Genomic DNA, 16,605 nt, shown 5'->3' with positions numbered 1-16,605 from the left:
TGAAAGAACTGTTTTTGGCTTACTGTGTTTTGTCAATTGTGCATGGTGCAACTGCTAATAAGGCAAACATATCAAAGTGTATTTTATTTGAATTAACTAATTTCATTTCTCTGCTAGTTGTAGAAGGCTGATAATACTCTGTACATTAGTTTTCTGTGCTACTACAGGGTTTTTTGTAATTGCAAGCAACTTGCAGTAGGTTTGTCAATTCTGGTTCTGGTCCTGTAATGTTTAATTGAGCTGGATATCCTGGTGTGGTGGTACAAGAATTTTCTGGGCTTAAGCTTACTTTTTTTTACTTCTTTGCTCTTATGTAGTGTTATTGCAAACAGTTACCAATGATCAGTAGTTATTTTATGGTGACAGCATATCATTCTTAGGTTGGATGTTATGTGATTCTGTTATCTCTTGTAATATACTGCTGAAAGATAGTTAAAGCTGACATTATGTGGTCACCTATTAGAAACTGTTAACAATTTAAAAAAATTTTATTCATGAATACTTCAGAAAATTCCTTTTATAACCTCAGTTACGGGCAAGGACCCATTGAGATTTGTTTTGGTGTTGCAGTGTCTTATACTGTTTGATGTACAAGGAGTTGAATGAAATTGTTCTCTTTTAAAGCATCACTGTAGGCTAATAGTTCCTGTTTGATTGTATCATTCTGTTTTATATTAATTTTATTTCTACTGGGACTTGGTCCTGTGTGTTTTGGCTTTAGGGAATAACATTTTTACTGGTTAGTAGAGTTTAAGGTTTATCAATTCATTTCTTTTGAACACTATATTCTCTAAAATGAGCCTTGAAATTCCTTTCTGTGTGATCAATACCAAACTTTTCATAGTCATGTCAGCTGATCCTGTAGCCACCAGTTTCTAAATATTTGTTGCTGTTGCTGCCAGTTTCATGGATCAGCCTGGAACCAACTGTAACTTTCATTTGAAATCCAACTTATACATAAGTTTTTCTGAAGGCTTGTGCAATTCAGCCACAAAATGTGCCATTGTATGACATTGCAACAAACCTCATGCCTCCATATTTATTGTGTCCTTGTCACACATTTTTTACTTCAGCTTGTTATATAGTTTTGTTACATCACAGTCCTAATATCTGTTTGTCCTGGCTACTTGTTTATTCACATTTAATTCTTCTGCTTTGTCATTATGGGTGAGTGGTAGTCTTATCATTCTGTCATCTACATAATGTGTGTAATATATAAGAATGCAGGCTTTCTTGGTGAACCTTGGTGATAAAATCTTCTCAGGTTGACAGCCGAGTCAATGCATCATTCTCTGACAACGTTTCAGCAAGTTTCTTACTTGCCATCTTCAGGCAAAGTGTCAGGTTCACGTCCCGTCCAGGTCTTTATTGCCACTGGTTCAAGGGCTTCTCTGCATCCTTGTTGCTGGTAGGGCCAATCAGGTGTGATTGGAACCAGCACATCGGCTTGTGGTGGGGGGGAGATGCGGGCACCGGGTCCCGGCATCTCATCTCGGTGCGGCCTATTTATTCCATCCGCAGCCACCAACCTGCCTCTCATCATATTCTTGCTAATGCTGTGTTCCATGCAGTGCTAAGTTGGAAGCCGCTGTCCCAGTTGGCCAGCTTATCACTGACTCGTATCTCCACTGCTTCTTAATAATAGAGTCCCAGAAACCTTTTGCTCTTCACAGCATCTTGGTTTGCTCAAACTAAAACATGCATTCTTATTGAGGCTGTGCTCTGCTACTGCTGATGTATCCTCTTGTCCAAATGTTCAGAGATGCATTGTATGATGCAATGCTGCATCTGTCTGATATATTGTTTTCCACATTCACAGGAAATTCTGTAGACACCAGGTGTTCTTAGACCCAAGTTGTCCATCATTGCGCTGAGCATATTCCTGATGTTTGTTGGAGGACTGAAGAAGGTTTATATCTCATTCTTCTCCAATATGCTGGCAACCTTTGATGTGGGCAGCTATGCATATGCAGGGCCGCCCAAAGCAAAAATTGCCAGGATATGGAGAAGAACAAGATAAAAACCATCTTACGTCCTCCAACAAAATTCAGGAATAATAAATGACAACTTTGGTCTAAAAACACAAGGTTTCCTGTGAATGTGGAAACCAATATATCGGACAGACACAGCATATCATCACACAATGCATCTCTGAACATGTGAGAAGCGTTTGCCTCAGACAAAAGGATAAATCGGTGGTAATAGAGCACAACCTCAGTGAAGAACACATGTTTTAGTCTGAGCAAAACAAAATGCTGTGCAGAGTGAAAGGTTTCGGGGACTTTGCTATTAAAGAGACAATGGAGATACACTATGTGGTCAAAAGTATCAGGACACCTGGCTGAGAATGACTTAATAGTTCATGGCACCCTCCATCGGTAATGCGGAAATTCATTATGATGTTGGCTCACCCTTAGCCTTGATGACAGCTTTCACTCTCGGAGGCATACATTCAGTCAGGTGCTGAAGGTTTCTTGGAGAATGGCAACCCATTCTTCATGGATTGCTGCACTGAGGAGAGGTATCAATGTCAGCCGTGAGGCCTGGCATGAAATCGGCGATCCAAAACATCCCAAGGGTGTTCTGTAGGATTCAAGTCAGGACTCTGTGTAGGCTAGTCCATTACGGGGATGTTATTGCCGTGTAACCATTCTGCTACAGGCCATGCATTACGAACAGGTGCTCGATTGTGTTAAAGGATGCAATCACCATCCCTGAATTGCTATGGGAAGCAAGAAGGTCCTTGAAACATCACTGTAGGCCTGTGCTGTGATAGTGCCGTGCAAGACAACAAGGGGTGCAAGACCCCTCCATGAAAAACACCACCACGCCATAACACCACCAACTCCAAATTTTCAAATGGTTCAAAGCACTCTGGGACTTAACATCTGAGTCATCAGTCCCCTAGACTTAGAACTAAGTAAACCTAATTAACCTAAGGACATCACACACATCCATGCTCAAGGCAGGATTTGAACCTGCGACTACAGCAGCCGCGCAGTTCTGGACTGAAGTGCCTGGAACTGCTTGACCACAGGGGCCGGCCCTCCAAATTTTACAGTTGGCACTACACACATTGGCAGATAATGTTCACCAAGCATTTGCCATATCCACACCATGCCATCGGATCACCACATTGTGTACCGTGGCATTCATCACTCCACACAATGTTTTTCCACTGTTCAACAGTTCGATGTTCACATTCCTTACACCAAGCAAGGCATCATTTGGTATTTACCGGCATTATGTGTGGCTTATGAGCAGCCGCTTGACCATGAAATCCAAGTTTTCTCACCTCCTGCCTAACTGTCATAGTACTTCCATTGGATCCTGATGCAGTTTGGAATTTTTGTGCGATGATTTGGATACTTGTCTGCCTATTACGCATTACAACCCTCTTCAACTGTCGGTAGCCTCTGTCAGTGTACAGGCGAGGTTGCGCTGTACGCTTTTGTGCTGTACATGTCCCTTCACATTTCCACTTCACTGTCACATGGGAAACAGTGGGCCTAGGGATGTTTAGGAGTGTGAAAATCTTGCATACAGACAAATGACACAAGTGAGACCCAATCACCTGACCACTTTCGAAGTCCAGGAGTTCCATGGATTGTCCCATTCTGGTCTCTCACAATGTCTAATGACTACTAATGTCACTGATACGGAGTACCTAGCAGTAGGTGGCAGGATAATGCACCTAATATGAAAAACATATGTTTTTGGCGGTGTCCAGATACTTTTGATCACATAATGTAAGAGTCAGTGATAACCTGGTCAACCTTTATAGCGGCTTCCAACTCAGCTCCGCATGGGACACAACATTAGCAAGAATACATCGAGGGCGCACCGATGGAGGCTTTTTTGTGGCGGTGAATGAAATAAACAGGCCACATGGAAATGAGACCTCAGGACTTGGCGCCTGCAGCACCCTCCCAACATGCTGTGCCAATTCCGCTCACACCTGATTGGCCTGATCGGCGCCGAGGATGCAGAAAAGCCCATGGTCCAGTGGCTATAAGGACTTGGATCAGATGTGAACCCAACACTTCACCTGAAGATGGCTAATAAGAAACTTGCTGAAATGTTGCTGGAGAACAATGCATTGACTCAGCTGTCATCCCGAGAAGATTCTATCATGTAATAGATAATTTTTTCATACATTAGGAATTTGTTCAAAAAACTTATTTTCTAGTTCATTTATGAAGATCTCAGATAAAATTCCTGTAAAACAGTTGCCCATTGCGAGTCTGTCTTTTCGATAAAAAATCTTATGGTTAAATTTAGAGTAACGACAACACAAATTCTAAAATTTTCATGGGTTCTGCTATTTCTCCTTGACTAATCTTCTTGTATGTTAATACATTCTTTCCTATAATCCCAAATGTATTGAAACTTCCTGGCAGATTAAAACTGTGTGCTGGACCGAGACTTGAACTCGGGACCTTTGTATTTCATGGGCAAGTGCTCTGCCAACTGAGCTACCCAAGCACGACTCACACCCCCATCCTCACAGCTTTAATTCTGCCAGTACCTCGTCTCCTACCTTCCAAACTTCACAGAAGCTCTCCTGTGAAACTTGCAGAACTAGCACTCCTGAAAGAAAGGATATTGCAGAGACAGGGCTTAGCCACAGCCTGGGGGAAGTTTCTAAAATGACATTTTCACTCTACAGCGGACTATGCACTGATATGAAACTTCCTGGCAGTTTAAAAATAAAAGCTTTTTACAGAGAAGCTATGAGGTGGCACCTCTGAATTCCACTTCTAATACGTTATAAACTTCTTCTTCTTTCTTTTAGTGTTCAACCCTAAGGTTGGTTTGCAGCAGAGCGCCATTCCTCTCTTCTGTCTGCTTTCCTCTTCATTTCCACATATGTGTTACATCCAACGTCATTCATGATCTGTTGCATGTATGATATCCTTGGTCGCCCCCGCCGATTCCTTCCCTCAATAACTCCTTCTGCTATTGTTCCAATGATATTGTTGTGTCATAGGATGTGCCCTACAAGTTTGTCTCTTCTTGTTTGGATGTGCCTCCACAGAGATCTGGTTTCCTGTACTCTTCTAAGCACCTCTTCATTTGTTACTTTGTCTGTCCAGCTGATCTTCATCATCCTTCTATAGCACCACATCTCCAGGGCCTCTAGCTGTCTTCTCTCTGCTCTTCCAACTGTCCAAGTTTCACATCCATATAGGGCCACACTCCAAACGAAACCTTTCATGATGCGTTTCCTTATTTTCAGACTGATGTTGTTGCTGGTGAGTAAGTTCCTTCTCCGATTAAATGCAATTTTGGCCTTTTGTATTCTGGTCGCAATTTCTTTCCGGCTTCTACCATCCCTTGTGATTTTGCTTCCCAGGTAAGTAAATTCCTGTATCACTTCCAGCTCCTCTCTTCCAATTCTAATTCTCGGAGATTCATATTCTGCTCCTGTACTGCATACCATCACTTTAGCCTTTTTCTTGTTTATTCTCATTCCATACTGATTGTATAGAATTTTTTCCGTTGTTCTGAGGACTTCCTCTAGATCTTCTTCTGTCTCCGTGACTATAGCAATATCATCTGCATAACGTACCATGTCTATCTTCTGCCCATTAATTTTGATCCCCACCTCAGTAGTTTCTCGAACTTGGTCTATAGCTTCCTGGATGTAAGCATTGAATATAAGAGGAGAGAGAGCACATCCTTGTCTTACCCCTTTTCTAATATTTGCTTGTTGTTCCTGGTGACAGTTCCTAATCACTGCCACCTCATTCTTATAGAAACTGAGTATCACGCGGATGTCTTTCTACTTTATTCCAATTTTCCTCAGCACTCTGAACATCTCTTGCCAGATAACGTTATCAAATGCCTTTTCCATGTCTATAAAGGCAATATAAGTTGGTTTATTTTTCTGTAATTGCTTTTTGATAATGAGTCTTAGTGCCAGAATCGCCTCTCTTGTTCCCAATCCCCTTCTGAAACCAAACTGATCTTCACTCAGCATATCCTCCACCTTCTCTTCAATTCTCTTCAGAACTATTTTTATGAGAATTTTTGATGCATGTGATATTAGGCTAAGAGTTCGGTGCTGTTCACATTTTGTAGCTGCTGCCTTCTTTGGTATAGGAACAATGATACATTTCTGGAAGTCTGTCGGTATCTCTCCTGTGTTATAGATGGACCTAATAAGTTTAAGCAGCATCATTTTCATGCCGTCACCAGCATTCTTTATTAGTTCTGCAGGGATGTCATCAATACCCGTTGCTTTGTTGTCCTGTAATTCTTTTAGAGCTCTGTCAAATTCTTCTTGCAGAATGTCATCTCCCTTGTCATCTTCGTCTACTTCCTCTTCTCTTCCTATTACTTCCTCCGAAAGAAGTGTTCCAGCATACAACTCCTCTATGTATTCTTTCCATCTCTTCAGCATGTCTTCACCAAACAGCATTTTCCCCTCTTTATTTTCTATTGTGCCTGAGAGTACTGTTTTACGTTTGTTAAAAAAAAAATTGATTTGCTGTTCTGTAGGCTAAATCAGTTCTTCCGTTTTGCATATTTTCTTCTACTTTCCTGCACATTTCTCCAAGAAAATTTTCTTTTGCTTTCCTAGCTTCTCTATTAACTAAATTCCTTAGTATTCTGTATTCAGCTTTTCCTTGTTCCTCAGTTGCATTTTTGTATAATCTTCTGTTTTCTATAAGCTCAATAATATCTGCTGCAATCCATTTCCTCTTGTTTTTGGGTTCAGTTCTTCCAACTATCTTTCCTGCTGCTTTGTATATACCAGATTTAATCTGATTCCAGTCTTCATTTACTCCACCATGTTGAAAATTTTTAATTAGGTTGTCTGTTTCATGAGCATAGTGCTTTGCCAGTCCCTCAGTTTTCAGTTTTTCTAGTTCCCATTTAAGTTTTACTGGCTTCTTCTTCAAACGTTTGAATCTCAGTGAACTTTTCATCATGACCAGGTTATGATCACTGCCTATGTCTGCAGATGGATAGCTCCTGCAATCTTTTATCTGGTTCCTAAAACGTGCTTTCACTAGAATGTAGTCAATCTGTTGTCTCCTCAGGTCTCCAGGGGCCTTCCATGTATATCTTCTTCGTTTGTGGTGTTGGAAAAGTGTGTTTGCAACAACTAATTGGTGCTTTGAGCAGAACTCGATCAGTCGATCACCTCTTTCATTTCTTCTTCCAAGTCCATATTTGCCAACAATTCCTTCCTCCGGGTCTTCCCCCACAATCGCGTTCCAGTCCCCCATGGCAATCAGGTTTTCATCTCCCTTAACATTTCTCATCGCATCACTTATTTCTTCGTATATTTCGTCAATGACTGCATCTTCTTCTTTGGATGTTGGCATGTATATTTGTATTATCACAGTGTCCTTTGGTTTAGTTTCAAGTTTGACTAGTATTATTCGAGAGCTATATTGCACATATCCCTTGACACGTGAGCCATAGTTTTTCCTCAAAATTATTCCAACTCCTCCCATTCCCGGTCTATCTTGGTCAGTTCCGGTGTGAATGACTCTGTATTCTCCAGACCAGAAATCACCTGGTTGGGGCCATCTCATCTCCGATATGCCCAGGATATCGATTTCCAGTTGCTCCATTTCAAGTTTTACATTTTCTAGCTTGCTACACTGAAGCAGTGTTCTCACATTCCAAGTGGCTATGTTAAAATTGGGATTCATTTCCTTCACGTTGTCTATATCTTTTGCAGTCCCCACCCGGAGATCCGATTGGGGGACTATTTTATCTCCGGAAAATTTTACAGAAGATACTGACATGGTTTACTGCTGATGCTTGGGATAACAGTAGTTCTTTAATGTGGTGGTTTCCCGTTGCCTTCCACATCCTATGCCGTTGACCATCAGCTGGTTCTTCCGCCTTTGGAAATGATTTCTCATTTCCAGGGCAAGAGGGTGCCCTGTCCAGCAGATGCTGGGGTGATGACTTATCCGGGTCATCCTTCGGTCCCTGTCTACGTTAGCCATCATATGAAGTGATGTTGCCCACTCTCTACCGCTTGGAGGTGTAGATCAGGAGTTTCCCTTCATCGGGTCTAGGACCTTAATGGCATTTCCTAGTCCCCTCCAGTACTTTAGATTTTAATTAATAGTCATTATCTTGTTAATTGTCTTACAGTTATGGTCATGCTGAATGGTTTTAGTTTATAGATGTGATGTTGCTTTTAAACTTTTTATGCAATTCTGACTTTTACACAATGAAGTGTTATTTACTTTGTCAGCCCAAGAGCCTTCTATTGTTGCTCTCTGCATGTTTTATGTGGATTTCAAGTACTGGTATGGATTTTATTTCTACATATTGTATGTCAGTCCAAGTTTTACTGTCAAATGCCCTTTTTTGTCACATGAAAAATTTTCATTGGTGACCACGTATACTGCATTTTAACTATTGAATTTATGATGCTGGTTACTCATGCACCCTAGCATTAGTGCCCTCTACCAGCTTCAGTTAGGTATATAAATACAGGATGCGCCCAGGCCATTACCAACACTCATTATGTACCTAGATTTATGGCTATTGACATTGATAAGTACATCAGGATATTTTTATGGTGTTTATGGCTTGTGTGCATGGCTGTTAATAATGTCATCTTTTTTATTTTTGTATGGATTGCTGAGCCTGTTGTAGAAATTGCATCAGTTAACTAAATTTAGCTTGTTATTCCACTGTTTTTCTGTTTGTAGCAGATCTGAAGATGGTAATAACAAAAACAAGTAATTGGGAATCATACATTTTATGTGACCTTAAAGAAAGTGCCGTAACATGACCACAACTCCTTTACAGACTTTACGTCTTCAATTTGATTAGATGTAAACCTGATGGGAAATATCACATCATACGAGCAATACTATAGAGTACCTATGAATTTGTGTACCATATTGTGAGCATCACTATAAACACTCCTTCAATCAGTTTTAAGGAGAAAATGTGTGAGAGCTACTACATTATTTTTGTTACATAACATGAAAAGTGTAACACACAGAACTACAACAGTAACAACTACTAGTTCCTCTGCTATTGGCAGTTTTTGCATTAATACCAACATATCATCATTATGCACAGTAATGACAATTTGGAAACGTTTTTGTAGTTTTCTGTCTGTGTTTCTAACAAAGCTATATTCAATGTTAAACAGTTATGATTGGATATACTATTAAAAAATATCATTTACTGTGCATAATGATGATATGTTGGTATTAACACAAAAGCTGCTAATAGCAGAGGAACTAGTAATTGTTACTGTTGTAGGTCTGTGTGTCATGCTTTCCATGTTGTACCACTTTAACACATTCACTAGTTTTTTGCAAAGCTGAGGATTTTCTTAAAACATGTATGTTAAGATCACGACACAGTAAAGTATTAGTGTACTTTGAGCTACAGCTTTCTAACACTATGTGTATAGTTTTGAAGTAAATATTGGTATTCTACCATCAAGTGATTGGTGGAAGTATATAACTAAAAGCTTCCAGAATTGTATCTCTACTGTTGCATGTTCAAAATGTTTTTCATAGTTCAGTCATTTGGTTTGAAGTATGGGATTACACTCAAATGTTGTCTCTGGCAAGTATTAGACAGTTGTCCAGAAATTACTAACATAGTGGTAATGTGGAAGAGAAAAATAAGCTACTTAATCATCTTTGAGCTAGTTCTCAGCTACTGAGAAGAAATGTACAGTTTCTTAGTATTTTTTAAAAAATATTTGTAGGTCTAAGCTTTCTTTGTGTATTTCAGATTCTGGAAGAAAACACAAAAATCTGGTATTTTGTTTGAGTGCACTGCATTTATTCTAAGCTTCTCCTGCTTGCAGTCACTTTTAATGGGGAGTGAGTGACTCATAAATTTTAAATCATTGCAAGAGGGATTTATTTGTGCTCTTACATTTGTTAAATTTGGATTCTTGTTCAGTCAGAGTACCAGAACTCCTTAAGGCTTATTGCTCTTCCACTTCTAGTGATTCTTTTATTAACTTCTACTGATGTTCCTGCTGACTATGGACTGTCTATTGGTCTTGATGGAACTGCCTGTGTGGTGCTCTTGTTCCTGCTTCATGTGGTGGTGATGTATTTTTAAGTGCTGCTTCTGATGCTGCCTGTGTTTGTGGTGCTAGTGTTTCTGCTGTGTGTGATAGTAATGTTCTTCTTGGAGCATTCCCATTCTTTTGTCTTTGACTAAGAAGTTGTACCATTTACTTCATTGTCAACTGTTTCGTCTGTAGACACCATGTCTTTTTTTTTTTTTTTTTTTTTTTTTACATTTTCCACTACAAATGCATTTTTTGTTGGTACTGATATTGGCATCACTGTCTCTCCTTCTTTTAATAACACTGTTATTTCTCCTGTTTTTACTGTTGTTTTTGTTTGGAAATATATTAGCATATTTTAATTTCCTTGATAATCTGGTTCACAAGATAGGTATTTTGTCCCCAAGCCATTCACGTATAGTTCATGTTACTTCTGGAATCTATGTCATATGTTTCCTATATAAGTGCATTTCACATTTTGTAAATGATGGATTATCCCTATCAAAAATGTAAACTTATATAAGAGTGTAGCTACATTTATTCCAATCCTGAAATGTAAGTTCAGTGACATACAAGTCAGCTAACATATTTTACTAAGAAACTGATCTAAGTCTACACAAAATTGGCATGACTCAACAATTTTACCATAAATTAGTGATTACAATATAACAGAAAAACATAGTGAGGTACAGTCATTGAAGAGGCTTCTGTAACTGCTGCTTTATGATATGAAATATTGCATTATGTACTGCATATCATATTAAAACGAATACTAAATTTTATTTGAGCTACAGAGTTTTCTGACCATAGGATTCATTATAAACAGATTTTGTCTTCACTAGAAAGAAAGTGCCCCTAGTCTGCTAACACTCAAGAATTTTTTTTCTTTTCTATTTCTATAAGGCCTAGGATTAATAAGTGTAGTTTGGATGTGTCATTTTGTGCTTCTTTTATAGTCTAGCCAACTAAAACTAAAAATACAGTAAGAATTGTGGAAAATCTGGTCATCAGATCATAAATGACAAATTACATTTTTATTGTTGTATAAATATTTATTACTATATCATTTTAATTTAACGTTGCAAACAAGTGAATTATTTTTCTGAAAATTATTTTGGTGTTTGCAGAGAATGGGGATTGCACTTTCGTCACCATTCACTGGCCTACTTGCCACTGGCCTTCAAGTACTGAGGGACTTGTACTTTCCAGTTTGAGAGTAGAGCAGCTTCCTCCATGTGAAGTGTACAGGATTAATAAAAATGGTGGGATATTTGGAGACAGTGAAATATTTGCTGCAGTAATGGGGGTTTCTCTGCTAATACTGGCAGTAGGTGAGACTAACTCTGTTTTCCTTTGAAACTATTCAAACATTTGTTGAGTTCCTCACAAAGTGTAACAGTCTAGTATAAAGTATTTTCTGAGCACATAGCTAAAGTTGTTAAATCCAATCACTGATACATTTTTTACTGTCCCTTAATCCTGGCTACCCATTCCTTATTGCTTTGGTTGACTCTTTTAACATACAAATAGGTATTCTTCCCTTCTATGTTGTCCTAATGCAGTATTCTACTACATTCATTTAATTTATTTACATGCTAGAGGTGAAAAATGTTCATCTTGTGTGGTGTAATTTGCTGTTGTTAAGCCAACCTTATACCACTTTACTTACTGCAAGGGCAGTTTCTGTACATTGGCTATTTTACCTGTATTTGTCATGCTTACAGCATGGATGGTCTGAAAGCGGACACAGGTGTCGAATGAAAACTGGTCACCATCAAGGAATAAAAAATAGATACTTCTCCATGCAACTTATGATGAAGTTACAGCAATTTATTTAACTTATATTACCTTGTAGTTGCATGTATTTGGATTTTTATGCATTTACTAGAAAAGCAGCAAAAGCTCAACGCTACTGTGAATAATGGCTTCTGTTTTCCAGTGTTATGTACTACTGTCGATGACTCACAATTTAAGCAAATTCATCTTTATAACAGAAAGTACTACAAACACAAAAAAAACCTCAACATATTTTTGAAAATCATGCTCTTCATTGGCAGACACACTTTTTGAATTAATTGTTGGCAGTATATTGTAACCTGTATGTTCCACTTTGTATGTGTGTGATGCACATGACTTGGTGAAATTAGATGGATGTTTCTAGATTTATGAAATAAATAGGTATTCTGTTGCAAAACTTCTCATTTGCCTCTTGATTCTTGTAAAGCCAGCCTTTTTTTTTTTTTTTTTTAAACCAACAATGGTATCAGGACATGTGCAGTCTCTTTGTTTGTAGACGTACATAATGTGTACACCTGATTTTTTTTATGACTACAGAAACCACCAGTCACTCACTAGCCATTGAAAAATGAACATGTGTAAGTGATAGACTTCAGGTTTTGTACTGTGGACAAGATGAAAGAAAAAGTTGAAAAATTTAACTGCATCAAATTTTGTTTTAAGCTTGGTGATTCTCAAGTTGAAACAATCCACAAGATTTGACAAGTGTTTGTAGACAAAGCAGTGGGTATCGCACAATAAAGGAGCAGTGCAACTGCTTCAAAGGTGGCTGCTCATTAGTGGAAAGCGGAGCATGTCCAGGTAGGCCCTCAGCATCTGCAGATGAGGTTCTTATTGATCATGTGTGGACCTTGATGATGCAGAATAGATGAATCATGATCAAGAACTTGCAGATGAGGTGCAAATTAGTACTTGATCCATTCATTCCATTTTAATGGAACATTTGGACCTCAGGAGGATCTTAGCAAAATTTGTGGCAAAGTTGCTAACAACTGAGCTGAAGTAACTTTGTGCAGAGATCGCACAGAACATGCTGAATACTGTGAACAATAACCCCAACTTTATTAACGCATAGATCACTGGCGATGTGTTCTGGTTTTATGGGTATGACCCTGAAACAAGTTCCAATCATCACAATGGAACCATCCACCATCCCTGAGACCCAAAAAAGTGAGACAAATCCATAACAATGTGAAAGTCATGCTGTAAGTCTTTTTTGACTACAGTGGTGTAGTCTATCATGTGTATGCTCCAAACAGTTCTGTCATCGATAAGGAGTACTACCAAGAGGTTCTGCATTGCCTCCATGAGGCAATGAGTTGCGAACGACTGGACTTCGGACAGTGGGCAGTTGGCACCTTCTCCATAATAACACACCGACTCACGGTTCTTTAATTCAGAGTTTTTTGGCCAAACACAAAATAGTTGTGGTTTGTCAGCTTTCCTGTTAAATTGGCCTAGTACTGAGTGACTTCTGGCTTTCCCCTAAGCTGAAACAGACTCTGAATGGCACCAGATTTCAGAACAGGGAAAACATTATGCAGAATTTGATGGAGTAGCTGTGCAGCATATCGAAAGAGGCTCTCCAGCAATGGTTCCAGCAGAGGCATCCACATTAGGATAGCTATGCAGAAGCTGAAGGAGACTACTTTGAAGGTGACTAGTGTCAAACAACTGTATCTGAATAAAGACTGATTTTATAAATAAAAGTCAGATACTTTTTCAACAACCCTTGTGAAATTGTCAGTTACTAACGCTATCAACTGTTTTCATAGATAGCTTCTGCATTTTAGATAGTTTATTCTCACAATATTTGACCATAAAATACCATAGGATGAAATGTGTAACAATATTTTCTTCTTGTCCTTCAGTATAGAAATAAATGAAATGTAGTGAACTTAATTTCTTGAGCAACTGGTGTGTATGCTCACTCCATCTCAAATGTCTGTTCACTTACACATAAATGTGCAAGCTTCTGCAGCTGTATGTCCATTGACATAAAAGTTTCTGGGTTTGTGTCACTTCATCTTGTAAAATCACAATCACTGAATGAAACTGAAATTTCAGCCATGGTTGCAATGGCCTTCTGAGTCTACCAGTACTGCTGCAACCATGGCTTCAACATAATTTTATTCAGTGATTATTAATTTGCCCTATGATGTGGCACCATACCCTGAAAATGTGTATGTTAATTATCTTTGCAGATTCATTCATTTGAAATGCTTAGTTGTAGTTCCAGCAGTCTTTAGGTTATATCTGCCACCAATAATTGCATAAGATTTGTCGCTGAAAGATTTATAATTACTTTGTTTGTTGTGAATCATCTATTCATATATTTTGTTGTGATCTTGGATTCTGTTATGAGGATGGATACCTGATCAGGTTCTTTGCATTCTTGGTCAAGGTTGATTTTTTATTTGAACTAACAACATCAACTCCGTCAATAGTATATCTTGTTCATATTACTGAGGAGGTGTGAAGTTAGAGTTAAAATAGTGTCTAATACCAAAGTGAAAAAATACAGTTCACCTATGTGCATTAAATAACATAAAGGAGAAACCAACTTCATTATTAATTTCACAGTTGTCTTTTGGATACCGGTATTGTAGCTATTCTTACTTTCGTGCTTGCAAAGAAAAATTGGAGAGAATTTCCAACTAATTCAATATAGTCAGTTTATGTTTCTTTTGCCTAGATGTACTGCAGCACCTTTTGGGCTGTCTTCAATTTTTTTGGGGGGGTTTGATCTTCTGGAAGGTTTTTGTGATATGATAACTTCCTGTGGAGGTTCATATTAACTCTGCTTAAAGCTTTGAGAAAATTAGTGATGAATCAATGTCAGTTTACATTACATTAGTATACATATCACAAATTTACAACTACGTACATCATATTTCAAAAAGAAATGAGAGGATGAAGTACATATTGTGGAAACTTACATACTGCGGGAAACAATGTCTGAAAGAAATAATTGCTATTAATTCTGAATGTAGCTTTTATTTTATTTGCCCAAAAGTATCATGTAAGTCAAATTTAAACATGGTAATATAAAGTGTACATGAAATCCGGTACTGAATACTTCACATATGAAATTTAGCCATTACCCTGTTGCTTTACAATATACTGCTTGAGGTTGCAGCACAAATGTTACATTTGAACCATGAAATACTATATATCAGTTATTTCTTTTGTGTTGAAAATTAAGTCCACAATACTCTTTGGAAAGTAGGAGTTACACTTTTATATTTACCTAACATAATGCCATCAATTATTTTGTGCTAGTAGAGTCAGAGAGAGGGGCAGGACTTACCTGATGATTTGATAGAAGAAGAAACTGAATTGAAAAGTCCTTTGGTAGGCTTAATATCAAATAAAAGCAGAAGATGTGGATAAAATTAATTGAAATTTCTAATATCATTGGGGAAAATGGCAACCAAATGACTATCCAAGTTGGTGTGTAGAATTTATGAGACTGATGATGTGCTAAAAGACCCTCAAAGAAATATCATCCACATAATTCCAAAGACAGCAAGAGCAGATACATGCAAAAACTATCACACTATCAGCTTAACATCTTATACATCCAAGCTGCTGGCAAGAATATTATACAGAAAAATGGGAAAGAAAACTGGATATCTGTTAGATGAAGATGGAAAGGTAAAGGCACCAGAGAGGTAGTTCTGACTTTGCACTTGATAATGGAAACAAGACTGAAGAAAAATCAATATATGCTCACAGGTTTTGTAGATCTAGAGAATGCCTTCAACACTGTGATATTGTGCAAAATGTTTGAAATTCTGTGAGCTACAGGGAAAGATGGGTGATATAAAAGGTGTACAAGAATCAAGAAGGAATGATAAGATTGAATGACGAAGAATGAAGTGCTCAGATTAAAATAGCTGTAAGACAGGGAAGCATTCTTTTGTTCCTGCTGTTCTACATCTACATCCATACTCCGCAAGCCACCTGACGGTGTGTGGCGGAGGGCACTCTGAGTACCTCTTTCGGTTCTCCCTTCTATTCCAGTCTCGTATTGTTCATGGAAAGAAGGATTGTCGGTATGCTTCTGTGTGGGCTCTAATCTCTCTGATTTTATCCTCATGGTCTCTTCGTGAGATATACATAGGAGGGAGCAATATACTGCTTGACTCTTCGGTGAAGGTATGTTCTCGAAACTTTAGCAAAAGCCCATACCGAGCAACTGAGCGTCTCTCCTGCAGAGTCTTCCACTGGAGTTTATCTATCATCTCCGTAATGCTTTCACAATTACTAAATGATCCTGTAATGAAGCGCGCTGCTCTCCGTTGGATCTTCTCTATCTCATCTATCAACCCTATCTGGTACGGATCCCAAGCTGCTGAGCAGTATTCAAGCAGTGGGCGAACAAGAGTACTCTAACCTACTTCCTTTGTTTTCGGACTGCATTTCCTGAGGATTCTTCCAATGAATCTCAGTCTAGCATCTGCTTTACTGACAATCAACTTTATATGATCATTCCATTTTAAATCACCCCTAATGCGTACTCCCAGATAATTTATGGAATTAACTGCTTCCAGTTGCTGACCTGCTATTTTGTAGCTAAATGATAAGGGATCTATCTTTCTACGTATTCACAACACATTACACTTGTCTACATTGAGATTCAATTGCCATTCCCTGCACCACGCGTCAATGCGCTGCAGATCCTCCTGCATTTCAGTACAATTTTCCGTTGTTACAACCTCTCGATACACCACTGCATCATCTGCAAAAAGCCTCAGTGAACTTCCGATGTCATCCAC

At 38.5% G+C, this 16,605-nt stretch overlaps 1 protein-coding gene across 2 annotated transcripts in view; it reads left to right on the top strand.

The window, feature by feature from the left end:
- The window catches only part of LOC126325997 (insulin-like growth factor-binding protein complex acid labile subunit), a 237,027-nt gene that overhangs the window by 206,341 nt on the left and 14,081 nt on the right, over positions 1-16,605 (top strand). For both annotated transcript variants that reach the window (XM_049995471.1, XM_049995470.1), the window contains exon 8: positions 11,155-11,358. In XM_049995471.1, the coding sequence (XP_049851428.1) occupies positions 11,155-11,358 (204 nt within the window). The remainder of the gene's footprint in view (positions 1-11,154; positions 11,359-16,605) is intronic.

Source organism: Schistocerca gregaria, chromosome 2 (genome assembly GCF_023897955.1).
Source record: "Schistocerca gregaria isolate iqSchGreg1 chromosome 2, iqSchGreg1.2, whole genome shotgun sequence".
NCBI classification, from domain to species: Eukaryota; Metazoa; Arthropoda; class Insecta; order Orthoptera; family Acrididae; genus Schistocerca; species Schistocerca gregaria.
The sequence above is the reverse complement of the archived record's forward strand: the minus strand, read 5'-3'. Positions and strand labels throughout refer to the sequence as shown.